The sequence below is a fragment of the Panthera tigris genome, chromosome C1, assembly GCF_018350195.1.
Source record: "Panthera tigris isolate Pti1 chromosome C1, P.tigris_Pti1_mat1.1, whole genome shotgun sequence".
In the NCBI taxonomy this organism is placed as follows: domain Eukaryota; kingdom Metazoa; phylum Chordata; class Mammalia; order Carnivora; family Felidae; genus Panthera; species Panthera tigris.
Genome location: NC_056667.1, coordinates 96,547,966 through 96,575,121, shown reverse-complemented (window position 1 = coordinate 96,575,121; position 27,156 = coordinate 96,547,966). Strand labels below are relative to the sequence as shown.

Here is a 27,156-nt window from a genome sequence, read left to right as displayed (position 1 = left end):
AGTCTTCTGTGGCGTTATTAAATCCATAAATAAAGATTTAATCTTTTAAGCTCTGCATTGTGAGGGCAGAAGTTAAAGGGCAGGCAGAGGAGAGCTCATCAGCGTTGGTTTGGTGGGGTTAGGGGGGTAGCAAGGGAAGAGCGTCCAGGCTGCTGGGGCGGAGGAGGAGGGAGGAGAGGCGGCAGCTGCTGATAGGGGCTAAGGGTGGAGGGACCCCCTGGCCTGCCCTCCGACAGAAAAGCTCTTGCACTGGAGACCACTGCCTGCAGAGGCAGCCAGAGACAGGCCGGACAGCGGGTCCTCAAGAGAGCCATCCTGAAAGCTGGGAGAACTATCAGGAGTGTCAGCAGCTCTCAAAATGAGCGGGTTTTGACCTGAACAGGTAAAGAATGGGAGCACTGTTGGGGGAGGATCCCAGGAGCCTGAGGGAAGGAAGGGGCGTATGCACAAGGAGCGGGACTGAGCCTGGGGAGGACGAGCCAAAGGGCTCTGCTTCCTGCTTAGCCCACAGCCCTGTCCCAGAGGAAGCCCCAACAGCTGAATCAACTGCTTCATCCTCACATCTCTGTGCTTCCCTCCCCGCCATCCAGGGCTCACGCAACGTTGGCTCATCCTTGATGAAAATGGCAAGACGATCACTTTGGTTTCTCTGGCAGGCAGACATGAAGACCAGCACCAGGGAGGAGAAGATACTGAGCACAGAGCGGAGAGCTTGGGAGTTAGGGCAGGAGACTGGGGGCCAGAGTAGGGGAAGGGGAGCCCTCTCCACCTGGCCTTGTGATGGGGGCAACGTCTAGAACACCCATCTGGGCTGACAGCTGTACCTGGAGGCCTGGGCCGCTAACCGTCGTAGGGCCAGGTGTTGGAGGCAAATGTGGAGCTACTCTTTGAGCTTTTAGTCCCTTCTCCCCCATTAGGACCTCTGCTTTCCACTCTCTTTGGTTCAACCCAAACCAGAGGTCACACCTGTCTCTGCCACGTGACGGGTTATGGAGGGTCCGACAAGGGGCGGTGAGGCTGGTGTCTGATGATAGGATTCAGCTACCGAGCCTCTCTCCTTGAGCAGCAGATAATTTAGTTTAATGAATCTGGACAGTTCACTGGATCTGCCCACACAGTTCCACTCACCTTCCAAAACGCTTCCAAAATAGCACTAGCTGTTGTACAAGAGCCAAAAAAAAAAAAAAAAAAAGCAAAAAGTAATAAATGACAAGGCCCCGGAGATTTCTGCCCTTTCAGAAAAGTCTGAGTGAACTTTTCTAAAGAAAATTTAAGCCAAAAGAAAAAAAAAAAAAAAAGAAAGAAAGAAAAGGCTGTTTTTGTCTTTCTCATTGAGGATTCAGGCCAAGAAAGATGCCCCCAAAGACAGGTGCCCACACGGGGGAGGCAGAAGGACCGGGATTTTAAACTCTGCTCCTCAGGCTGATGTCATTTACACGCCGTCTCAGAGCTGTTCTCTCCTCAGGGTCCTCCAAAAGCCATTCCTGATGTCTGCTACCCCAGCAAGGTAACTCCACAGACTCGGCCCCAGCCCCTGGCAGCTTCCGATCACACTGACGCACGGTGTCACGCGGGCAAGGAGGCCACCCTCCCCAGGTGCACCCGCACGCGCACACACACAGCGACAGTGCCACGCTGCCCCTCCGCTGGGCGGGGACCCCCTCTCCCCAGGCCTCCAGTGAGAACTCCCCGTCTCCTCCACAGCCCCCCTGTGCACCGCATGCAGGAGCCAGATGTTCCGTGGGCAGCCCCCTCCGTGTGTGACAGGCGGTGATTACCGTTGCCAGCCCCACATTAGGAGAGAATTGAATGGGAGAGAGCCCCCCTCCCGCCCCGGGCTCCCCACAATAGCGCCTTTGTGAGGTGCTTCACTGCCTTTCTTTTCCTTCCTCACCAACCTACGTCAGGGGGCAGCTCTGCCCTGGGGAGAGAAGAAAAGAAGACAAAAGGAGGATCACAGGGCCCTGGCTGATCCACCCTATCCTGGGCGTGGGGTGGGGGAGCGGGTGCACTTCAGGGAAAAGATGTGCTCCTTTCTCCTCCCCACAGTGAGGACTCCCAGAGCTTCCTGAGGCCTGCTCCCCCCCGTAAAGGCAACAAGGTCTTGTCCATCACACGTACATGGCCTTGAGCGCTGAATGGGGGCATGAGGCTGGGTGGGGCCTGGCCTGGAGCTCAGCACATTCCTGGAGGCAGGAGTCCAAAACCCAGGGTTCTCCTCCTCTGCTCCCTCTCCCTTCCCCAGATGGCCTTCTATAATTCCAAGCCAGTGGCCAGGGCAGGAAAGGGTTAGGTGTCCAGGACTTCCTGGACAGACTCCAGCCACGTTCCAGGACTGCAGCGGGTAGGTGGGGGTGACCAGAGGGCTGTGTTGGGAAACTGGGAAAACTAACATCTGGGGCATGGTCATCGCCCCTCCTCCTTGCCCAAACCGCAGACGCTGTGGCAGCAGGGAAATCAGAGCGGTTGGGAGCAAGCTGGGTTGTGTAACCGAGCCCTGGGGACGGCCCCAAGCTGTAGAGGGGAGTGGGGTCTGGGGCCAGGACAGAGTCCACCTCCAAAGTGAGACTCGAAGTTCCTTCTGGAAACACATTTCAGGGCTCTGGTCTTCACCCTACACTCCAAGGCGACTAGAATCCATTTTCTGGTCCCAAACCTCTGAAAGAACTAGAAGAATTAGAAGCTCTGTCTGCCGGGCCTCAGTCTCTCGGCCAGGGGTGTGGCACCAAGAGTGGCTCTGGGCTCTGGGAGGGGCCGCCGTGGATCAGAGGTGGGTGTGGAGAGAAGCCTCTCGCCCAGCCTCCTCAAGTGGCGGGATTCTGTGCTTCCCCAGGCGCCTCACAGTAAAATCTGTAACTGGAGAAGTCCCCTCTCCCTCAGCAAGGAAGCCCAGCCAAGTCCCTACTGTGGCTTAAGGAGTGGCAATGGGGTGGAGGAGGAAAATGGAGGGTCATGGGGAGAAACTTGATCTGAGGGCTACCCCCAAACACACGCAGGCAGGGAGCAGTGGATGTGCCTTTTAATGCAAAATGTTGCAATACAAAACGACGTGGAGAAAGTCGTGTTCTCCAGGGCGCTAAGGGGAGAAGGGAGGCAGGGCAGAGTTGAAAAATCTCCTCCCAGAACTCTGCCCAACCCCCCACCACCTTCCCCCCACCCCACCCCACCCCACGTGCCCGGACTCACACTGAGGCAAGAAATACTTTTTGGCTCATTTGCTGGGGTGGCCCCCATACAAGGGTCAGAGCTCTGGGTCTTTGTGGTCTCTGGTCCGAAATTCATTGACGTAAGGCAGGAGAGGAGCGAACGCTTAGGGTCTTCTCTCTTTTAGCTCTGAAAGGATTTCTCAAGATCTAAAGTCCCACAGGAAACGAAGGGGCTGTGAGAATCTGGCTTCCATTGGCTGCCAATATGGGCTCGGAACCACAACTTGCCCACATCTGGAGAATGAGAAGCAGGAAATGGTGTGGGGATATAAATGTGTGGAGGTGAGAGAGATTCAAACCCCAAAGCTAGGTCCTCAGACTTCTTCCTCTTTCTTTCTCATTTCCAGCTTATAGACAATCTGGTAGCCGTCGTCCCAGGCGTAGAGCTGGCGCTCCCGGGGGTTATAGCGGAGACTGGCGTGGGCACCGTATCGGCGGGGGAAATAAGGGAGTGCTGCCCTTTCAGGGGTCAGCGTGCCACTGGCATCAAAGGAGCACTGGATGCGGGCCCGGCTGGCAGGGCGGGTGTTATAGACAACGTATAGGGTCCCACAGATGACGAAGGCGGCCTCGGCATTCTCCCTGGGGCACGGGGTGTCCCACTGCTGCTCTGTGTCCAGCGTCTGTGGGTCCAACTTGGCCAGACACAAGTGCCTGTCATCTTCCCGAGTGGCATAGACAGCCCAGAGGCCCTCCTCGTCGGCTGCCAGGTCAATGTACGTGTCCGCTGTCAGCCCGTACGGGGGGATCAAACCCTCCGCCGGGAATACTGAGCTGTCCACCACCGTTCGGTTTGCCAGATGGAATTTGATGAGCTGCAAAGTGTTCTCCAACTCCCCTCCCCCTCCGGGTCCTCCGGGAGGCCTCCGGGCATAATAAAGAAAGCCACCATAGACCAGCTGCCCCGTGCCTACCCAGGGGAAGGGCACCCGGACCCGGGAAGCTTTCCGGGCGGCCATGGCAAGGGTGAAGTCCCGCAGCCTCGGGAAGACGAAGGCCGTGTCGTTCTGTGTCCCATCTAACACGTAGATCCTCTCTGTTGGCCCCATTGGATCCTTGGTCCACAGACCAGCAGGGCCACCGAACCGCTTCAGGATCTTCATTGATCTCACCTGAGAGATTGTGTAGCCACAGTCTGGAAGGAGAAAAGCACAGGGCAAGGAAATACAGGCAAGAGTTAGAGGCCCATTGTAGGAACACCCCGGGGTGGGGCCATCTGGAGGACAGTGGGCATTTGCCAGTGGATGCCTCCACTCTTACGGAGGACAGGAAAAAGGGAGCCACCGAGGCCTGGGTCCCCAGAAACTCTTGCAATGGACCTGTCATTGTAGAGACTTCCCTAAAGCAGATTCCAGAAGATAGCGCCAAAGCGGACTGGGGGACAAGGAGAGAAAAGGGGAAGCAACAAGGAAACATACAGGTTCTGAGAGTGTTAGGGGCCTGCTTTTGGACCGCTTACCTGTCAGCATATCGTACTTCTCGTTTCTTCTGCCCTTGCCTTTGATCCCAGGGCCTCCGGTCACTTTCTCATCAACCTCCACACAGGGTAGTGCTGGGTTCTGGGTCTCCAGGTAGTCAACCTCCCGCTCTAGCCGGTCCACTCTCCCCGAGATGGTGTCAGCCTCAGTTCTGAGCGCCTCTCGCTCCTTCTCGGCCACCTCCAGCAGCGGCAGCATTTTGTTCTTGAAGTCCCTCAGCTCAGCAGCATGCCGGCTACTTTGGTCCTGGCACTGGGCCAGCCGTTCCTGCAGGGATGGAGGCCAGACGAGAGGCTGAGGGATTACAACTCCCAGGCAGGGAGAGGCCCGACCAGGGAGAGAGGAACGGGAAAAGGCACAAACTCAGCCAGGCATCAACTCCCTTGCAACCCCCACAGAAAGGAAACCAGATGTTCAGAGATGCTAAATGTGCAAAACGCCCGGCTCAGATCACCTAGGCCCCTACCCCCGCTTCGTGTCCTCCAGCCCATGTTCTCTGTGAGCAGCGCCACTGAGTCATCTGAGCCTCTGGGGCGGCCTAAGTGCGTGAGGGCGGGAAGGGGTCTCTGCTCCACTGTGCAGTTCTCCCCTCGGGAATCAACAGACTTCAACTTGGGAACACCAGAGACTTCAAACTGTTTAAAAGACAGGGAGCTGCAGATTCTCTGGGAACTTCCAACTTTCACAGAACCATCAGCTTGTCCTGAGACGCTTTCCCACAATGCTAGCTCCCATTTCCTTATATTCTCCACCCGCCCCCCACCCCCCTTGTATTCCATCTAATCCCAGGGTAAGACACAAAGGCCTATTTGCTTTGGAATTGCTCTGTGGACATGGGGAAGGAGGAGGGCTTGCAATTGCAAGGATATTCTTATTAAAAGGTAAGAGTTTTCTGTAGCTTCTTCCAGAGCCCCATCTTGTCATCCCCAGATCCGCAACACACAGGGTGACTCAACAGATGTGGCGTCCTTCCTGCCCGGCCCAGGAGAGAAAGGAGTCACTCACCTCTAAGGCGGCTAGTCGGCGTTCCATGTACTCCACAAGGTGGTGCTGCTGTCCTTGAAGGGGTCGCAGCCGTGACAAAAGGAACAAGATGAGGAGAGGCGTGCAGGGCCCCATGGCAGCAGGAGAAGGAGCGTGCAGTCCTGTGCCTGTTCCACTCAAGCCCGCCGGTCAGCTTCGGAGGCGGGGTGGGGGCGGTCCCTTCTCCCTTTCTGGATCTCGGATCTCTCTCACTACTCTGGAATGCTTTCACAGTCTCTTTACCTCCCCCACCCCCTCCTCTCTGCCTGGATTGATCAAACACAGATGGCCCTATGGTAGAGCAGCCAGAAGCCTTAACCACCTCCCGCCTAGGCTGTAGGCTCCCCAGGAGAGGGGAAGGAGATGAAACCCCAGGGCAGAGGCCTTGTGAGCAGTCACCCAGTAAAAGGAGCTAGCAGCAGGAGGCAGGGGTCCCAGAGTACACTCGGCAAACTCTGTTTCTGCTCCAGAATGCCTGCTTCCTTCCAGTGCTGGCTTCTTAAGAAACATCCTTCATTAATCTTTTCCTTGCCCAGCGATAATAGCATGGATTGTTTTCTGCCTTTTCAGTGGAAGCTGGGAGCAGGGGAGATGAGGTTGGAGGGGAAGAGGTGGGGGGAAAAAGATCACAGTGGTCAAGTCTTGTCCACCTTCTTCTATAGCTCATTGGCGCCATCTTGTGATAAGCACCTGGTGTCATCACGGGATTCTAGGGAAACCATGGCTTAGACCTCACCTCCTGTGGAAATTTTTCCACAAAGCAAGCCAAGCGGATTGAATTTACAGGGGTGTTCATAATTAAAACACAGATTAAGGGGTGCCTGGGTGGCGCAGTCAGTTAAACATCTGACTTTGGCTCAGGTCATGATCTCACAGTTCATGAGTTCGAGCCCCGCTGACAGCTGAGAGCCTGGAGTCTGCTTCAGATTCTCCCCAAATCCTCTGCTCCTCTCTCCCTCTCTCACTGCCCTTCTCCTGCTCTCGCTCTTTCAAAAATAAATAAACATTAAAAAAAAATTTTTTTAAACACAGATTAACCCACAGACTACCCACTTACTCAAGGGGTTATCCCAACTCTCTCATTTAGCTTAAGTAAGAGAATATCACTGAGATTTAAACAACTAACAACAAAAAAAACCCAGATCATTGAGAAGTCAGCAAATTAATTCTTGATTATCTGGAAGTGAGATCAACAGCAGGGCCTTTCTTTTCTACCTGAATGTTTCCAGGTATATTCTCTTACCAAAACTGGGGAATGTTCAGTGAGTTCACACTCATTTTATGCTCATTTATTTAGGAAAAAAATTTTTTTTGAAAAATCTAGATGTTGCAGTCTAAATCAAAATAAATGTATTCTGACTTCCCTGCTAATGGGAGAGAACAGCCTATTGATCATTTCTCTTGGTTATGGTCCAAAACCCTAAATGTGTCTCATTTCTATCTCCCAACCGTGACTACAGGACCCCACAATTAATTAATGGCCACCCTAGGGTCGATGTGGCCTGAAACGCATGTGTCAAAACAAATCAAACGAGTACAGCATATATTCAGAGACCTGCAGTGATCAATCTAGACAAATCTAGACAAATTTTATTCACTTTGGCATCAAGACAGATCTCATCAGAAGGGCTCCTCCTCCAAAAGGACTATGCTTCGAATAGTGCAGCTTGAAAGGAGGGAAAAATAGCATCTTCTTGTGGTGTTCTGACCTCCAGCAATGATACTTCAGATGTTTGGTGGAACGCGCTAGGAAACAAAGTTTAATTATCCCGTGTCAGAAGTTTCTGCCTCTTTCAAAGGGCCAGAACCAGACGAGCTTAAGTTAGGGCCCTGGACACTCCATTTGTGAAAAGTGTTTCCTGCCAAGCCCTGATTCGCCTCCATCGTGGAGGTTTGTACGAAAGATGGATTTGCCTCTAACATGCCACTCATGTTCGGATGCAACGCATTTAGCCACTCCAAAGATGCCATCTGTTCATCCCCTTTGCACCCCTCTAAACAGAAGTCAAAAACAGCCACATGAATCAGAAAATTTACCCATTTTATTGATGCATTGCAATTGCTCTACGTTTTACCATATTATGTAGAAAATACTGAAAATACAAGCTACTTTGTAAAACCAAAGACAAACATTGAATCCAAAGATAAACTATGTTTTACACAATGGACCCTTTTCCCGTAGTTAGTATTAAATTTTAAATATCTATTTCTTTTGTTAAAATGATTATTTTACATACTCCCTAAGTACATCTGCATTACAAACATAGCTCGATAATTCTCAGAAACTGTTTCTAGAGGCTTGTTGTAAAAGGAAGCGCACAACCAGAAAAGGGAGAAAGCAAAAAAAGTTTAAATCGCACACAATAACTAGCATATCAAATACATTTAATAAAGTTGGAATTCCATTGCAATATCAAGGATTCAAAGCAGAAATACTAACATTACATATAATGTACATATAATGTACTGCTACATGTAGTGAGATTATTTTTCAAGCTGAATCAAAACCACACATTATATAAAGTTTAGCAACAAACGACCATGTAGACATGCTGCACCATCCATCAGTTAAAACAAAAAACAAAAAACAAAAAAAACCCAAAAACCAAAAACCAAAATAAGGAAGCAGGCTTGGGCCATTCCTGTCACCGAGAGGCAATTTCATTTCCTATCCTAAAACAAACCAACCTAACCAGTGGGTTTTTGCATAATAATGCTGAATAAAACACACATTACTGTGCTTGCCTGGCTAAGGGCAGTCGAGCTGAGCCCCTCTAGTGGAGGACGATGGATGGCCAGAACTGTTTGAAATGGAGTTTTTATTCCTGGGGCTGGTATCTGAGCTGAGCACTGACAGCAGTATCCCCTCCTGGAAGCTATTAAAGCTCTGGAGTGATCAAGTGTCCCGATGAGCCCAGAATGGCTGTACTTAGACCGTCCCCGCTTTCCCTCTCACCCTGAAGGGGAGAAGCTGGAAATACAAAGTTCAGAAAGGACTTAGAGCCTTATGCTGGTCTGAAGTTAGGCTGCTATAACCCAGGCGGGCTGCTCACCGAATTCACAGGGCTTCCCCCCCCCCCCCCCGCCCTGTCAGGGCTGGCAATGTTAATAAGCCCCAGGGACAGAATCTAAAGCCACATCGAGCACATATACATTCAGCAGACACAGATGGACATTTATCTTGGTAAATCTGAAATGCCAATTTGCAGACTAAGGCTGAAAATTTCTAAAATTCTTAAAGCCACACACACAGCTAGTAAGGTGATTAAGATAACCATACAAGTTCTTGATATTTATTGTCTTTTCCCCATGAAGTTAATGAGACTCGTATCTTAACTGGTATCTACTTACTGGACAGGGGGGCAGGAGTGGAGTGTTTTGTGGTTTTTTTTTTTTTTCCTGCATCTCATTTGTTACAAAAACAACAAATCTTATCCCTTGTAGAGGAAAGCTAAGGAACAAAACATGTTTCTACTAGAAACCAGATCTGCCTTTGAGCAAGAAAATCAATGTGTGCTTGGCAAAAAAGGAAACAGAGATCACACACGTTGACCATAAAACCGTATAACGCTGAGTGACGGAAACTATACAAACTGCTTGGGTATCTTCACCAATACAGTGGCGCAAACACAGCTCAACAGAATGACCAAAAGGAAAAAAGAAAAAAGAGAAAGTAGAAAACACCAACATGTTCCTGGTAGGCTGTACTGACTATGCCCCATCGTGGAAGCCCTTACTCTTCGCAATGAAGAAACTCCAAATACCTTGACAGCTCCTCGGTGCTCAGCCTGGTACAGAGCTTGCTGACCAGGCTCCATGAAATCTCCCATCTCCATCCTGCACCTCCTGACACCATCTCTACAAGGAACCAGTCCTAGACTTAGCCCTCCAGTACGAAATTTTCAATTCAGATGGAACACTTCTACATCTCAGAGTTAACCTTCTTCCCCCAAATCTTTTATGGGCAGGAAACATCCCCATCCCCAGGACCCTCCACTTGATCCAGATCCATGCAGGAGCTGAGAGTACAAGGACAATTTCACAGCCCCAAGAATGTACAAGTTGTTAAAAAGAAACCTCAACAGCCTGATGACTGAACAGGCTTTGGTTCCTTCTTAATATTCTTCACCGGCTCAGAAACCTTTCTGTGAGTTCCCGGTCACCAGCGGCATCACAAAACTCCTCCTCGTAGTATGGGGACATGGTAAGCAATACAACAGGCTCTTTGGTATAAACAGATCTGTTATAGGTTTTTTTCAACAAGCAAATATTTTACTAGGAATGTCAACTATTTGCAAGAAGGACTGCCACATGGGAAAAGGAAAAAAAAAATCTCATTCTAAAAGTGATTGCACATACTCTGAAAGAAAAGAAAAGAAAAAAGAAAAGAAAAGAAAAGAAAAGAAAAGAAGAAAAAAACCACATATTTTTATATTGGCTTGACTCCTCTCACCTGCTTCCCAAATTCCCCCAGAAGCAAGGTGGCAACGCACCGTGAGAGAGAGAACCACATGGGGAAAATGCTTCTGTGAGAACCCAGCTGAGATTCCAAATTGGAAAGGGGCAGAGGTGGTGGTAAAGGAGAAAAGCTGCTGTTTTTATTTTTCAATGTCGGCAGGAAAACGGACAACAATGCATTTACACGACACAGCTACTAATCCTGTTCTGATAAATCCCAGTGAACAGCTTAGGGTCCACAAGGGCTTGCTGGTCCATCCTAAGGCAAGCTCACTGTAAACTCTATGAACCACTACATTATCATATAAGGCACTACAATAAGGGAAGGAGGAGAAAGGGAAGAAGAGACACACACTGAACAACTCCTCACCAGACACACCTGTGCAAAACAATTCCAAGGGTCTCCTCTCCTTGCAGGCAATGCCCCTGCTCATTCAACACTACAGTAATATGCTCTAATATAATTGCAATTAGTTCACATACATTCCAACAAGTATCAGTTCATTTTGGTTTAAATACAATGGAGACATCAATTCCATCTCCGGGGTAACACTGGAGGATCAGATACACACTAAATACACAATTCAAGTGTAATCACTACACATTTGATTACAAATGACATTTTGGGTTAGCAGGAAAAATTGCTTGTTATATTTTTCTAATCAATATGTACATATTTAATTATGCAAAATATTAAAACACCACCATTACAAAACTTCTAAAATATTTTTAAATTCAGTAATAAATTTTTAAAATATTTTTTGCAATTCCTACATGCACTTATTGTATAAGTCTTAATAAGAGAGCATTCAATTTGCTGCTGGCATACAAAGGAAGCTACTTTAAAGTATAAAAGCTATACACAACGTTCTTATCTGGTTTCATATTCTTTAGCTTTCTCCCCAAATAAATCACATAGAACAGAAGGGAGAGATGAGGCAAAGAGAGAGAGGTGTATTATTGAAAATTCATGTTAATCTTTAGGCAAAGCTCACCGATGCCAACAACCTTTAGGCAAAGCTCATCAATACCAGTCTCGCATAATACAAAGAGATTTTGCATATAATAAGACAATCACCACCATACAATAATAACCACCGTAATGGCTTTTCCAATAATAACATGTAAGCTGAATCAGAGAGAGAAGGACTTTTAAAAAATAACTTAAGAAGAATGCATGGTACTTCATTTAAAAAGAACACCTAGTGCTTTCACGGTAGGTATGGATTCTCTCACACTAAGTTACCAGCAAATGGTGAGCTGCCTTTTTAACACACTTTAAAATAAACACAGGAGCAACTGAGAGAATCCCAACAGTAACACAGAGAGTCGTATATAACCAGTTTTGCAAAAATAACAATTGCCCAGTACGTTTAATGTGACATGAAAACAAAACTGAAACGCTGTTAAGTCTAATGTCCCATAAAGAAAGGTAAAATTTTGAGGAGAAATGCCTGATAGTCAAATGCAGACTTGGGTGCGCTGCTCTTAAAACAGGCAAGTGAGTCTTGGTTTTCAAACGAGTACAAAGTATCGATTTCTCTTTTCTCACTTGTTACCAGATTTCAAGTCCTTCTATCAGCATTTTTCCTCTGACCAGCAATTACAATAAAACAAAGTAAAATAAAGAGGGGCTTCACTCATTTTAAAAACATTTATAGAAATCAAGTCAGAGAGAAAATATTTTTCAAAGGGTAACTTCAGAATGATCTCTCTTCCTTGGTAACTGCAGAAGATGGGCATCTGAACTCTTCCAAATACCAAAAATGCTGTCACAAAAATAAAGAATTTAAAAATAGGGCAGACTTTGGGAGACTACAACAATGCAGTCAACACGAAGACAGGTTTCCCCAGAGAAAACCCTTCTGCTTCAGTGGGCCCCTGCAGAACAAGTTGCTGGCTAAGGAGTTTCAAGAGGGGGTAAGGGAGGAGCTCATCATAGCCTGTTACTAAAGATTCTGGGTCAGGAACAGGCAGCCATGACACCTCCCTCCCTCTGCTCACCAACTACAAATAGGAATACTGGCTGATCTTGGTAGGACTCAGTGGGTATCCAGTGTAAATGGTTGAGCCTCGGGAAGACCCAATGTAGGACTGGGTGGCAAACTGGTGTTGGTACTGAGCAGGGGCCACACTGGCAGAAGTGAGAAGGCTGGGCCCAACACTGACGGGGACCTGATGCACCAGAGTGCTCGGGTGGGCGGTATAGGCTGCGGCATGCCTTGAGGAGCCCTGGGGGGAGAAGAGATGAGCAATGGAGCTGGTGGAGCCTAATGCAGCAGCAGAGGTGGGGGCAGCATACGTATACAGGTGAGGCTGGCTCGGCAGGTGAGCAGGGGCGGGGGCCAGGTGTGGGTGCCCCGTCGAGTGTAGCGGGCTGCCGTGCTGGAAGGCGTAGGGGGCTTGGGAGAGCGGGGCCACAAACGCCTGCTGCCTGCGGGGCGCAGGGTTGCTGCTTCTCTCCTGCGAGGTTGGAGCTGACGATGACTGCTGGTTCTGGAAGGAGGAAGAAGGGAGTGAGGAACCTTGAGGTCATTCTGATTCAGAGCACCAAAGGCCAAGTTGAGAGCTGAGGGTCTAACCTGTACTGCTCCTGGGCTGCCACAGCACAGAATCTCCCAGCCTGGCAATGCCGTCAGAAGTCAGCCTTCATCCCTCCACCTCTCAGCAGAACAGATCCTAACCCAGCCCAGATAGCAGCAGTCTGCTCTTAAGTGTGACAGAGGCAAGGGGTTGGGGGGGGGGGGGGATCGAGAGGTCACAGGGTTACCCACTCCTGCAAGTCAGTACCTGTTGACTCAACTCACCCTATTCTGGCGCCAGTGAATTTGAATTTTTCCTAACCTTTCTTTCTTGCCATTGTTTTCTTTTGTTCTCCTCTAAGTTCTTCATATCCCTCTTGGCTTGTGGAGCCTAAAACACATGCACTAACTCGAACTTACATTTGCACTTGCATGTGCTTTCTCTCTCACACACACAACACATACTCACTCACAGTTACCCCCTCATATACACACTTTCTCACCACTGGTAGACATCATACAAGCACCGGAATTTTAGCTGAGGAAAGAGTGAATAGTACCCTTCCCCGCTGCATAGGAGAATCGGATAGTAGGGGGCAGGGGGGGCGGCGGGGGGGGGGGGGGAGGAAGCAAATCCCAGACTCAAGCCAACACACAGGACTAGAACCAGTTTTTCACTGTCTCTTGCCTCAAGTAATCAGTGTGAGGCTCAGGTTATTTATGACCTGGGAGATAAAGGAAGAGAATTTGGTCTCAAAGCATGTGGTAGTACAGAACTAGGCACGGACTAAAGTATCCGAAGCTTTCTGAATGCTAGACATTTCTCTAAGCTTCCGGGATAGACTGGCAAAATCCAACAGAAAACCTGGAATGTACATCAACACACTTATAGAGGGAATAGAGACACAGCACACGCAGGTATGACGCAGGCCACAGAACACCAAACTGACTGACACAAGAGGGGCTTCATCTGGCTTTATTCAGCAGTCCAGCCAGAAGCAGGGTTCTCCAGAGAGTAACAACAGGGAGGGCCCCAAACAGAAGGCAGCAGCCCCTAGCGCTTACCTGGCTAAGGTTGAGTGGCTGCGCCGCACTGGTCCCCCCGCGTTGAGCTCGATACGCTGTGGGAGTGATACAGCATCCAGATGACTGCCCGCTCACTGAGGCCACTGGCTTGGACTTACTGCTCAGGAGACCTAAAAACGGGTCAGACCTGACTTAGTTATGAGTAGACATCTGCTCGGCAGAGTTGAGTTAAACCTCAGATGGCATCACGTTAATCAGTTCAGGTTTGTACAAAGTCTGCAAGAGTTAAGGTTTGGTGTATATCTTATTTCCTCAATTACATCTACACCAGAGAAACAAAAACTATACAACCCATTTCTTTTCTGTCTTGCTACAAAGCTCCATAAAGGATCTTCGAAAGGCTCACTTTCGTAAATATTATCTAATCTCTTGTAATGTGCAAGGCACTACTGGAAATACAAAAACCAGTAGGACATGGTCCCTACCCACAAGGGGCCTAAAGTCTTATGGAGGAAGGGGTTAAACAAGTATAGACATGACAATCGGAAGCTGAGTAAGATGCTGGTAATACTTAGGACATTTAGGTGTCAAAGGGGCTTTGAAACAAGGCTAGATCTTTTTGGGCACTCACTATCTTCAAATTCTAAGAAACTGCAGGGCAGTTAGCTTTAAGCAAGATCAAGGTCAACCTGTTGCTTCCTTCTGCGGTCCCACCAGGAACACTGGAGCATTTCCTCAAGGATTTGTGGAGTAGCCTATATTCTTTGGACCCAACAGTGTAAAGAGCTCCTAACAATGTTGTTCAGTAGCCTGGCATCAGGAAGTTCTGCCTTGTCTGCAATGGGACAGCTGCCTATTTCTGAACCCTGTTTATGTCTCCGGCAGTAGCATAATTCACAGTAAGTCACCAACTCATGTAAGTACAGCACAGATGGCTATACTGGCACCAAAAACTGAAGCTCCCCTCCTTTGGTGTGAGAGCTGCCCCTGTCTAGAGCTGCCTAGACAAGAACTACACTTCCCGGGTCCCCTGGCCTCTAGGTGGGGCCATGTGATTAGTTTCCACTCTTTCCAGTGCTAAAGAGGTAAAGAAATGTGGGTCCCTCCTCCAAACTCTTTCTCCTTCTCATTGGAGGCTGAGGATTTCTGGGCTCTGATCCTTAACTCACCACAGGCCCATCCAGAAGGAGCACTAGCTCTGGGAAGTCATGTGAGGAAGAAGCGAACTTCTATTATGTCCCCAAGGGAAATGTGGGGCTTGCTGTTACAACTAGCTTTACCTGATAACTGGACCAGAGAGCCTAAGCCAGCACCTAACTGCAGAAAGGATGGTGGAAATTAGGTTGATAATAAAAACCACAAAAGTATCACTGCTATGACATGGGTAAGAAAAGATCTAAGTACATATCATTTTCTTAAAAGATCTTTTGCAGTCATTTTTAATATTATCAGTTCCTAGTCACACTGGATTGTCAAATTCAAATTACCTGTGGCAAAAGAAAAAAAAAAAAAATTGCCTGCTAATTCTTCTGGCCATACAATGGCTCTGGTCTGCCTTCTCCCACCAACAGTGAGTATATTACTGGGACTACAAAATTCACTTTTATGTTAATCCAAACAAAATAAACATAGTATGATAAACTGATTGCCGAAAACAATTTCACACGACAAGCAACTGATTTCTGAATTAAGTAACTGGTCTCTACTATTGGCATAAGTAGGTCATAGCAACATATTAAGGGTACACACGTCAAAGGAGAATTCAACCGTAGCTGTGAAGATGCTCACCTGAGGCCTGGGTTGCTACTGTGCAGTCACCAAGCTGAGTTTTCAGAGGAGGCACAATGATGGTGCGGGTGCCAGCGCCATCCCCCACAACTCTGCTGGGCCCCTCCACAAGGGGTCCACTATTGCCCCGGAGAGCACTCAGGGTATCAGTGGAATACGGGCTGCTCAAGGAAGAGTCAGAGTCTGGAGAATCATTGACAGTGACATAACTGATGACATTAGACCTTGCCTTCAGGCCAGAGCTGAGGAGAAGAAAATACGTGAAAATTCAACCCGTTTCTGGCAGTGTTTCTTTGATAATCTCCGGTCCTCCCATGATGACAATGATGATGATGACGACTATGACAGTAGAATAATTCTAGCAGCAGCAAACTTCTGAGTGCTTATCATGCATCAGGCACTATGCTTACACTCTACATACTGTCTCACCAAATCCTCACAACACTTCTATGAAGTTGGTACTATCACCCCCGTTTTGCAGATGAGGAACCTGAAGCACAGAGAGATTAAGACACTTGGCCAAGGTCACTCAGTGATGAGCGGTAGAGCCAGGATTCAGAGCTGGGACACAATGATGCCAGCACACGTCTCCTACACCTCTTCCACGGCCCCTTAGCCATTTCCGCTCCTGATTGTCTCCACAGTATTCTTCAGGCACCACTCTTCCCCACAGCATCCTGCTAGGCTGTAAATGGTACCTTAGTATGTCTAGTCAAACTTCTCACCACACTTTTTTTTTTTTTAAGTACTTTCACAAACTGAACCCCACCTTCCTAATTTTCCTGATTTTTTTTCAATAGCTTGGCTCCAGTCAAAGTCATCCTGCTGGGTTATATAATTTTTGCCACTATAAGGCCACTTTTCCTCACTGGAAAGTTTACTTTTCTTCCCCAGATCAGTTCAGAAACCGCTTTCAAAACTTCAAGTCCACTTGCCATTTGTAAATACCATGTGTAAACAGCTCTCTTGAAGTACTTCATTCTAAATTTGCTCTCTCATTTCATTTAAGCTTCATTTATATATAACTTTGTAAAGTCTCATAAGTTACTGTCATGTGTGAATCCTACCTCCTCAGGGAAACACGGGGTTATTCTCTCTTCTCTCCTCTAACACTAAAGGACCAATGAAGAAAGCAACATAGAACAATCAAAGCAGTTAACTATGCGAGCACTAAGAGAGAGGTGCATGTAACAGTTCTTGAACGTATCCACTCTCTCTTGGTTAACTGCCCAGTTAAGAACTTGGATTAAGGTGCTGAGATAAGAGGAAATTATCTGGTACTTATATTCTTCAATTTTCAGACCATACGGCAGAAGGAGAAAAAGAAGGTAGCCCTACTCAAAGTTCCACCTCTTCCAAAGAGGCCTTTGCAGATTAAGAAATTACAAATAACTTCCTATCTACTGATTTGTTTCACTGTTGTTTATATGCTTCTGCTATGGCATCTATTTTCAGACTCTAAAGGTCCTTAAAAGCAGGGGATCATGTCTATGGTATAATGTGCATTCCAAACCAGAGTAGCTGAATATGAAGCAACTTAATATCCACTTTCTAGCCAACATAACTGAAAGACTGACGCTCAGTCTTGGAACATGTCAGCGACATGTCAGTCAACATGATGCTCAGTTATGGAAACTTGAGTGTTCTGACTCATGCGTCCAAGGCCATGCTTCCAAATACCTTTTTTCAGTCCTTCCTTTCAATAGCCCAAACACCTGCCGGGAGCCACGAGTCTAAGACTTAAGGGTAGGAGCCACTGAGCCAGGGAACCATTTACCTATCTTACTTACCTATTGGGCTTATACTTGTTGTCCTCTTCCTCATCAGTGTCACTGCGAATGGTGATGACACTCACAGGAGGGCTGGGAGTATCTGGAATGATGATTGGCTGATGTTGATCTGAGACCGGGACTAGAGAGTTATAAGAAGATGTGGTACGGAGGGGACTGCTCCCAACCAGAGAATAGACTTGAGAAGGCAGAACATCCAGAGAGGACCTGTGGAAAAAGGTCACAAGAAAGACCGCTCAGTTCTTGACCCCCAAAACTATCCATCTTTCCCTAGAACTCTTTCCAGCTTGCTTTTTGATTCCTTTTTTACCTGATCATTAAGCCAATACACTTAACTACAGAAGTTCCAATAACAAATAAACTAACCGCTCTAGTCAGGATTTCCGGGGACAACAACCCTAAAATACAACACACATTTTGGGTATGCCCATGGTTAAATCTCACCCTGTGGAGTGGCCAGAGAAACAGACACATTGGCCTAAAGAAGGCCTGGGTTCAGAGGGGCAGCAGAGAGAGGCTCTGCGTATTCAGGACACGCCTGATACGCGTGTCCAAGCAGAAAGGTTAGCTCCGGCACACATGGCAGCTACCTGCTGCTTCACACCACAAGCATCCGTACCACAGCACTTTAAATGCTGGCGGCATCTCTCCCGTACTGGCGATTTTGACCACCAGCTCTCACATAGACTTACTTAGAAGAGACTGGAGCAGACTGCTTATTCTTCTTTGAAGGGAGGGAACCGGATTGCTGCTGTCTGACAACATGGGCAACACCAACATTCAGGGGCTGAGCAGTGGCCAGCGTCACATGGTTCGTCAGCAAGGACGGCTGCTGCATGATAGTGCTGTACTGACTGCCATGAGAGTGGGCATTCCTGTATCAACAGAAACACACACAGAAGACTGAATGCCTAAAACACTGGGACATGAGGACCAAACAGGCATTAAAAGCAATTAAAACAACCAAACAGAGCTGCATTTTATTTTTAAAATTGGGCACCTGGACTACAAGGCTCTAAGTTTTCACCATATGGTTTCTTATTGCATAAGTCTTTACATCTGAAGTAAATGATTCCTGATCTCGGAACCTACTGTCTTCCTGTATTCAAAGTTTTCCCATTACCCCATCTCCGAGACGGATAAGGTTCTTTTCTTAAAGAATCTGAAACAGAGATACATCTCTCTTTTATCTTCGTCCCAGTCATCATCAAGCACTCCTACCCTAAGGGAACTACACTTGCAAATATCCCAGAGAGGAACACAGGATACTTGCCTCCAGTCTGTGAGCTGCTGGCCACTGCCCATGGCCTCTGGAATCACTGCTGTGGGCTGGACAGAGTTGTGCAGAGCTACCCCAGGCAACTGTTGCCAAGTTGAAGGCAGGAGAATTTGTTGGGTTCCTCCAGGCCAAGCCTGCTGCAAGGAAACACACACAAAAAGATCCAGACTTGACTCATTCTTGGCTTTTTCTTTTGTTTTTTAGATGAAAGAAAAATTCATATCTTTAAAGAAGTTGCTTGTAGATTGTTAACTTGCAGAGATCAAAAAAGAAAAGTCAGAGGGGCTCAAGGTTACAAGTCTTGTGAAAAGGGAAAGAGAACATGTTGCTTTCTCTCAGCCACCTCTGTAACATGACCACCAGGGTATTAAAGAAAAGAGGATCCCTGTGGTTAAGAGTTCCTATTATACTGTAGAGCAAAGGAGTCCGAAAGTTCAGAGGTAAGCTCTGGTTAAACGATGGAGTATCATTTTTGCAACGATTCTAACAATATCCCTAGAAAGAGTTAAGACAGCTCCCTTGAGATTAAAAATAAGAATTTAAAATTTTAAGTGCCAATCAGTTAAGACATGAGGTCAATTCAACCCATAAAACAGAGGGGAGAATTGTGCCTTTTTAAAAGGGTAGAACTTGGAAAATGGAGCCAGATGTGGATGACCAAAGGCCAAAATCCTTTGGCCAACAAGCTTATGCCAGCAAAAGAAGGCTAACTTCATCATATACGGCCACGTGATAAATTAAATAAGGCAGCAATTAAAATATTTATGAAATAGATGCAGAGAGCACCATATTTTGTTCTTAATAGTTACCTAAAATATACTGTTTAAGGTATCATCTGCAGAAACATACTTCAATATAAAAACTAATCACTATAAGAAAATACATCATTTCTAGTTTTTAACAAGCACTTGCCATAGACAGCAACAAATATGTTTTCTGAACTTCTTACAGAAATTCTGGCATTTTCTGAAAAAAAGGGGAACAGATTTGAAAGTTTCCTTTTTAAACTCAAATTCTACAGTACAATCACCTACAATGCTTGGGTACATATGGTTCTTTTCTTGAATTTCAAACTGCAAGGCCATCAACACACTGTTTTAAAAATATTTCTGCAAGTAACAGATCCACTTGTTACAAATACCGGTTCCAAACAAGAAGCCTTCAAAGCAGAGAAACTGCAAACACGTCTGCTATCATAAGCAGAATTTAAAACAAAATAAAACATAACAAAAAATAAGAGAAGTATGTTAAGTCACACCATGCGTCTTTCCATAAGCCAACACCTGCACAAGACAAAGCATGTAGTTTAATACAGAGCAAGAAATAACATTCCAACGTGAGGCAGAAATCTGGCGTTCCAAGCGACGAACTGTTTTGACAGAGGAAGAACAAAAATATGCAAAGCTTAGCAAATGACTAGTGCAAACTTAAGAGAAGCAGCAAAGGAGAAGTATCAACTGACATTCTCAAAACTATAGGTGAGCAAGTTAAAACCAGTGGCTTGGATCAATCAAGCTGGAAATATATCTAACTTCCCTGCACTCAGGTTTTATGCTTATGCTATAATTCATGTGGAAGTGGACAAAGACTTTTAAACTAAAAACCAAACAAACTCCAACAACCAAAGTGTGTCTCTGGAAGTGTTTACACTCACACGAATCCTTGAGAAACAACAAAAGAAATGTAAAGCCACTTTGAAAGATGTAGATATCAGTATTCAATAGTATTGATAAGGTTTTCAAAAGCTTTCCTACTTTTCAATTTCAAATAATGAAATGCCGGATGTCCAATAAACAATTCTAACTCCCCCAAATAAACCAAAACACATCCAAAGATCACTCTAAAGTTACAAATCCTGAAATACACCTCCAAGTCCTACTTGTTTTTCCTGTCTCTAAGCCCCATACTACTACATTTGCTGCTGTATTTAATAACTTTTCCCCAGGACTTTTATTAACAAAGGTCTTGTATTTGCATAAAGTTTTTCAGCCATATTTTTGCCTTTGTATAAAGACCTATTTGTAAGGTAATTAATTTCTCCATAAACTCCTAAAAATGAGCTCACCCTTTAATCTCAACCAACAAATGAAATATCTAAAAAGATTCTAAAGGGGATATCTTTACATGGAAAATATAAGCTGCCACACGGATCACAAGTGGCAAAAAGAGTTATCTTCATATGTTCGTATTAGGAAAGTTAACATCAACTGGTAAAGCAATACATTAAGAGCATCTTAAACATTTCTACGTGCACAAAAGTTTTAGAAGCTTAAAATAGCAAATAAAGAAGGAGGCTAACTTGCCAAGGAGTTCAAATTTTGGCCATCCGGATACCTGTAGCCGAGCCAAACTAAAAGCCATTTCCTTCATTCTCAGGGATCAGAGGGTAAAAGGGCAGAAAACAGATAAGTCTTGAAGCTCTTCAGAGGCTACACCAAGAGCTTTTATCACACTAGGCTGGCAAAGAAGAATAAAGGGACCTGGCTCCTTACAGAGCCACACTGATTTTCAGAGTCAAACAGTGCTTCAGGAAATGTTGGGGAGGAAAACAATGAGACATTAAAGATGTAGCAAGAACACAGCCACAAGATGGCACATGCTTCCATGCCCTCTGCAAAGACTAAGTTAAAAAAATTTTTGTTTGAAAAATGAGAAAAACCAGAGGAAAACAGAACAAAAACAAACAGGAAAAAAGAAAAGAAAAGAAAAGAAAGAAAGAAAGAAACCAAAGAAACTCCGTTAGTAACACAATCAAGTGAGGGGAATTACCAGTACAGCGGCAGTCTGTTCAACCAGCGCCGGCCGGCCGGCTGCGCAGCTCAGAGTAAAGGGCACCGCGTACTGCGGTGTGATGGTGGCTACTTGAGGGTGAAGAGTTGCTACCATTAGTGGTGTGCAGCTTCCCTGAAACGTAGATTAGGCAGGTGAGTGAAACAAACACGGAGGCAGGTCATCTGGATTCAGAAGGGTTTCTCACTCCCCCCAAGATATTACCAACAAGTAGGAATTTCGTATCACCTAAAATGCACGTACAAACACAGCTTTCCCCTTCAGCTCTGCACAGCGTCAGCCCACTGGGTCAAATGTCAGTGGCCTAAAGCAATAAAGTACGGGAATCCTTCTTGGGCCAGATTCAGAGGATCAGTTAAAACTCCGTCAACAAAGGCACGTATTAAGAATTCCCCTTCTTCCTCCTCACAAAATAAGGGTTTTGGACCTCCAGATTTCCTGTGTGTCATGGGCCACAAACATTTACACATAGAAAACTGAAAATGTGGTATCTGTTGCTTATATGAATATTTTGTGATTCTCTTGCCCGTCTTAGTTGCATGTTCCATGGCACGTAGAAAGTGTTAATAAGGCTTTCTACAGCCTAGTTAAACACACAGAATGAAGGAATTGTAATACTCGAAGAGGCATCCTGATATGATCCAGCCTCTCCGCCATGATGTAATTCTGAAAGAGTGAGCGAAGGGGACACTAAAGGGAACCAAAGGGGAACGCTTCATATTTAGAATCGAGATGTTGCTATGTATGTACAAAAAATTAACTTCATCCCACAAAATCTGAGGCAATTCACTCAGAACATGATTTCTCAAGGTCTGGGTATTTATCCACATAAATCTAAGGAAGACACCAGCAGAGCTACAATAGTGTTAGGTATGAGTCATCATTCTATTATAGAGGTTTCACCTGAAGTCCACTGAATCATGACCAAGAAAGATCTTACAGTCAAAGCAAATACCATCTTCCAGGACAAAATATCTGATTCTCAGTAGTGCTTCAGCAACATTGAGTATCCAAGCTGCTACGGCTTTTACCTGCGTAAGAACTCCCGACTGTATCTGCAGTGGCTGAGCAGCTGGCGCCTGGGGTACAATCGGCACCGCGTTATCCATCCTCACAGGGAACCCAGAATGCTTTGTTGTTGCTTGTAGTCCAGCTGTAGAAAACACCACCACAGTTAAACTGCTTTGCTGGGTCTGCGGTGTTGTTTGTTTAGGGGCTTTTGTTTGTTTGTTTTTAGCTTTTCTGTTCAAATAATCCATCACCCAGGTTAGCTGTACACACTTAAGACAAAGGAGTTTCATAGAAGTCTAGGGAGTTAAGAAAAGGGAGACTGGTTTGGCTCCCTTCAGGTTAAATTAATGGGAAAATGTTTGATACAAGAACGGATGGTTTAAGGGAACTCTAAAATTTTTTTTTACCCTACAACACTTATAATACTCATCCTATTCCCATTAATAGCATAGGCAAAAGCAAACAAAAAACCTATACTTAAGTTGCATTCACCTTTTAATTCATTGGGGGAGGGAAAAAACTTGGGTTTTTAAAATGTAATTTATTAAAAGCAACAACTTGAATATAATTTTAACTTTTGCTTAATTATGACTCTTAGTTAAGAAAAAATATGAAAAGCTCAAAAATTTATCACCTGAGTTACCCTTTGAAGATGTTTGACCTTACTCCTCAGAAAATATAACCCAGTTAACAAGTTACTTATACATATTATCTTTAACTGGTATGTGGACTGAAGAAATTATAACCCAGGATAAAAAATATTAAAAAGGAGTCATTTTGGTTTACAGAAACACTTTTTTCTACTTATTTTAGAAATCTACTTTTGCTATTGACAGCTTTTTAGTAAGGCTCTTCTGCAACTAACTATGGAGAGGTAAGAAAATTAAGAACTTTTTGCTGCCTTTAAAACAGTGACCGTATCTATCTTTTTATTCATTATGCTCTGAGCACAAATGCTGAATAAATCCTTCCTACAAATCAGAATTTCTCATTCAGAAGCAAAGATATTTCTCCTTCTTGTCAAGCGTTGAGAAGAGACACTTCAACTTCCTTTTAAACCTGCCCTATCTGCCTGGGTGGCTCAGTCGGTTAAGTGTCTGACTCTAGCTCTGGTTATGATCTCACAGTTTGTGAGTTCCAGCCCCATGCGGTGTCAGGCTCTGTGCTGACAGCTCAGAGCCTGGAGCCTGCTTCAGAATCCCTGTCTCCCTCTCTCTCTGTTCTTCCCAGCTCATGCTCTGTCTCTCTCTCCTTCAAAAATAAATACAAATTAAAAAAAAAGCTTTTTAAACCTGCCCTACCAAAACCCTCAATGTGGAGAATTTAAGTTTCTATTACCCACTAATGGAAGTTTCTCTAATTCACTAATTCCTGCATTTTTGTTAAGTGGGGACACAAACATTTTCTTTTAATTAGAGATCTTCTTCAGTGACATTTTCTAACCCATCGCTAATTTCTCTCAACATTGTTATGGAGATGCCAAATAAGCATAACTCCTAAACTCTAACACTGTAGGTTTTCAGCAAGTCTTCTAATTTTCTATTTCAGTGACATACAAGTATTTTAGAAGATCTCATTCTGGAAAACACAATCCAGGAATACACAAAGTAAGAGAGACAAGTCAAATCAGAATTAAAACACTCTTAACAATAACTTTTTTTTAAAAGTGCTTCTTACATAAAAATAAAAGGTAACAAATCCAGATATCCACATAAAAAAATCTGCCAGCCATTCTTCATAAGGCTATGCTATCTAATAGGAAAGCTAAGCAACATCAAAATTCTTGTCTAAATTCCCACAACACTACAAGACAACATTATTGTCATAGACCTCCTACAACTGGGCAGGAACAAAGGAGGTAAAATTTAGGAAGAAATGTTCATGATAGAAGTTCACCTAGGAGTCCCAGAATAATGAAGTAAAAGGGGACAAAATTACAGAATAATAGTTACCACTGAGCAAAACGTAGATCTATTTTGGGCAATCAGAATAGTACAGAAAGTAATATTTATAGTACTGACCTACAAATGTAACTAAGTAAGTAACAGATTGCTATTGTAATTTAGGCTAAACCACAGCAGTTAAGCTAGTTTAAAACTAGCTTCTTCAGGAAACTACAAGTGGAAACAACCAATTACTAAAAGTAACACTTTTGGAAGGTTCTCCCTGAACCCTGAACTAAGAAATGATTAAAGTTTTGATTTGTTTTGTTTTGTTTTTGATGAATACAACTTGTTAAATAAAAATCCATGGAAAGTATGGGAGGAAGAATAAAACTGTCTAATTGATGAGGGTCTATTTTTCTCTAAGTATAGCATCTTGTAACAGAGCAGATGGTAAAAGAAAAGGAGGCGACCTGGAATATAGGACTGCTGGGCAGAATCCAGCATACGGCTGTGGGTGCAAATCAACTGACAACTCTTAACAGCAGAGTTTAAATACTGAGAGGTGGTACAGAATACTTCAAAATGCATAAGCTACCCCACCACCTGGGTTCAAACCCCAGGTGCATAACCCCACCGCCTGGGTTCAAATTGCAATTCCACCACTAACTAGTTATTAAGTCTTTAGGCAGATGAGAGAATCATGTTCAATTTGCTCGTGTATAATCGGACATGATGACACTGGGTCACTTCCTAGGGTTGTTTGTGAGGATGAATTAAATACATGTAGAAGCAGTCAGAACATTATGTGGCATGTAGTAGTATGTACCAACTATCATCATCCTCATTACCTTAATTTAAAAACCCTTTGATTTGGAAATTTTACAATTTGCTCTACCTAGCTCCTCAGATTATTTAGACTTCCTAAGGAGAAAAAAATTTCCAAAGCTTATACTTACCTAATTACATCAAAAGTAGTTATACCACTTCTCCCCTCCATACCCAGTTTATATTTCATTTTGTTAAAGGAACTAAGAAGTTCTGCCTCATGTCATAAATATCATCTGAGAAGCAGCAGAAGACTTCAAAGTCCCATATCTGAAAACTGTTCCCATGAGATTCACTTTGGAAAAGGTGAGGGGGAGGAATGTGGCTAGTTTGCTAAATTCAGTAGAAGAATCACTCAACATATGACAACCCAAAGTATAGAATTTACTACTATGCAGCATACACAGAAAATAATTTGGTAAGTTAGGCTAAATTTGCATTTACGGGTTTTGAATCTGCTCCTCCGCTCTCCCTGTGGTTTCTCCCTGGTTTACATCGCTATCGCTCTCCTGTCCTCCCGGTAATCTCTCAGTCTCCCCTATCCCCTCTTTTCCTTCTGCTTGCTCCGACTCTGTCAGAAACCAAACAAACAAGAGAGTCACAGTCAATAAGGAACTGAAGTAAAAAGATAAAAATGCTTTTATGTAAAGTGCTATAAGAAGCCTGAATCCTGGTTTATTTCCACAGGGTATAAACCTGACTTTCTGACTTTCTGTTGGGAAAATCAAGTGTGTCGTCAGAAAATATCCCTAAAATAATGTGCCCTTTCAAATGGTTCAGCAGATCAATAAACACATTTCCCATATTTCAGGAAAAAAGGAACTGGACAGACTGAATTACAGAACAATGAAAAAAATGAGGAAGGATAGGAATGTGAAAATTTAAATCTTATTGCAACACATGGGGTCAGAGCCTCCCTCTTCAGCTATTCTGTTCCTCTGTTGGTAGGAGTTTGCAGGAACAGTATGATTCATAAGCTGAAGCAGATAATCTTAATGCATTCCCCACACAAGTACTTCAACTTGTAGAATTTTTCAGTTCAGTAAATAATGCTCTTTATTTCTGAATGTAACTCACAAGGTTTCCGCATTCTTAAGCATAATTTTTACATTTTAGAATAAAATTATATTTTATTTGGAAGGCTAATTTTATTTAATAATGGAATAATATAGGAAACAAGATTCAACAGAACTTCTGTTTACAACAAATTTCTTCACGCTTAATATTTCCTGCATATTGAGAGATACATGCTTATACAAGATACAGGACATTGGTAGAAGGTCTCAATGGGCAAGAAATTGATATCAGGGCAGTTCAAATAAGAAAATGTTAACTGAACTCCCGTAATGTGTCAGACAGTACCAAAGTCAGATAAATAATCAATGTAAAAAGGGTAAATACACTTTGTTAATTTCAGTTATCTTCACAGTCAGAGTTTAAACCTGTCAGAAATCAAAACTAAACAACTAGATACCCAGTAAGGAACTGTCTACAGCAAGATCTGTGGGTTTGATATAACCGTTTCCCCCACTTACTTTGAAAAGCAGGTGGACATACTATAAATGTTTGTTGGAACGGATCTGTCTGAGTGCAAATTTGGGTGGTTCCAGGCTGCAAGGAAACACCCTGCTGGGCAACTCCAGGAACTGGCGCTGCAGATGATGGGTACAAAGCCGACTGGTAGTTTAGCAGTGAGACATCCGAATTAGCCAGAGAAAGAGTAGCAGCTGCTGCAGTAGAACTGGAAGCTAAAACACTGGCCTGAAAACAAAAGGATTGCAGTTGTATGCTGGTATAAAATGGAAATAACAATATTTTTACACGTGCAGAATCTGCTCAGAAAAACTTAAAACAAAGTTTTAAATGTAATATTAACTGTCTTTGAAATAACCCTCTGCTCAAGAAAATTTCCCAATCTCTAAATTTAAGGCATATTGTAAGGTTGAAGAAGAAAACAAAGATTTAAAAAATGGTCCTGTACCAACTGAGGTTGTATAAACCCTTATCTCTTCTTTCTGTGCAAAAAGTTGCTGGATGTGAGATACCACCAAATCTCATTTTAAAAGTAGATCTA

The 27,156-nt window shown here is 44.7% G+C and overlaps 2 protein-coding genes across 13 annotated transcripts in view; both read right to left on the bottom strand.

Annotated features, from left to right (window-relative positions):
* Positions 1 to 3,148: 3,148 nt before the first annotated feature.
* OLFML3 (olfactomedin like 3) lies at positions 3,149 to 6,545 on the bottom strand. Of its 2 annotated transcripts, none has more exons than XM_007076348.3 (3): positions 5,690 to 6,545; positions 4,666 to 4,951; positions 3,149 to 4,341 (listed from the first exon to the last, which is right to left on the bottom strand). In XM_007076348.3, the coding sequence occupies exons 1-3, from the start codon at positions 5,801 to 5,803 to the stop codon at positions 3,521 to 3,523; spliced, it is 1,221 nt and encodes a 406-aa protein (XP_007076410.2). In that variant the 5' UTR covers positions 5,804 to 6,545; the 3' UTR covers positions 3,149 to 3,520. The 2 variants fall into 2 exon arrangements, with proteins under 2 accessions (XP_007076410.2, XP_042854179.1); XM_042998245.1 differs by lacking the exon at positions 5,690 to 6,545 and adding an exon at positions 5,151 to 5,683.
* A 1,186-nt stretch (positions 6,546 to 7,731) lies between these two features.
* The window catches only part of HIPK1 (homeodomain interacting protein kinase 1), a 51,274-nt gene continuing 31,849 nt past the window's right edge, over positions 7,732 to 27,156 (bottom strand). For 4 of the 11 annotated variants that reach the window (XM_015534944.2, XM_042998236.1, XM_042998237.1 and 1 more), the window contains 9 exons: positions 26,618 to 26,843; positions 22,392 to 22,513; positions 21,340 to 21,474; positions 18,565 to 18,707; positions 17,984 to 18,166; positions 17,292 to 17,498; positions 15,502 to 15,743; positions 13,753 to 13,883; positions 11,806 to 12,661 (listed from right to left, as the gene is read on the bottom strand). In XM_015534944.2, coding sequence (XP_015390430.2) covers positions 12,173 to 12,661; positions 13,753 to 13,883; positions 15,502 to 15,743; positions 17,292 to 17,498; positions 17,984 to 18,166; positions 18,565 to 18,707; positions 21,340 to 21,474; positions 22,392 to 22,513; positions 26,618 to 26,843 — 1,878 coding nt within the window. In that variant the 3' untranslated portion in view covers positions 11,806 to 12,172. Of the gene's footprint in view, positions 12,662 to 12,747; positions 12,875 to 12,909; positions 13,079 to 13,752; positions 13,884 to 15,501; positions 15,744 to 17,291; positions 17,499 to 17,983; positions 18,167 to 18,564; positions 18,708 to 21,339; positions 21,475 to 22,391; positions 22,514 to 26,617; positions 26,844 to 27,156 lie in introns of those variants that run through there. The other 7 variants (XR_006221831.1, XM_042998239.1, XR_006221832.1 and 4 more) reach the window with 7 other exon arrangements.

What these genes read in the sequence shown, in the direction of transcription:
- OLFML3 (XM_007076348.3), bottom strand. Translation starts at nt 5,803, where the DNA reads ATGGGGCCCTGCACGCCTCTCCTCATCTTGTTCCTTTTGTCACGGCTG. An exon ending in GCCGACTAGCCGCCTTAGAG is followed by an intron (nt 4,952 to 5,689) that starts GTGAGTGACTCC and finishes CCATCCCTGCAG; the next exon opens with GAACGGCTGGCCCAGTGCCA. An exon ending in GAAGTACGATATGCTGACAG is followed by an intron (nt 4,342 to 4,665) that starts GTAAGCGGTCCA and finishes TTCTCCTTCCAG; the next exon opens with ACTGTGGCTACACAATCTCT.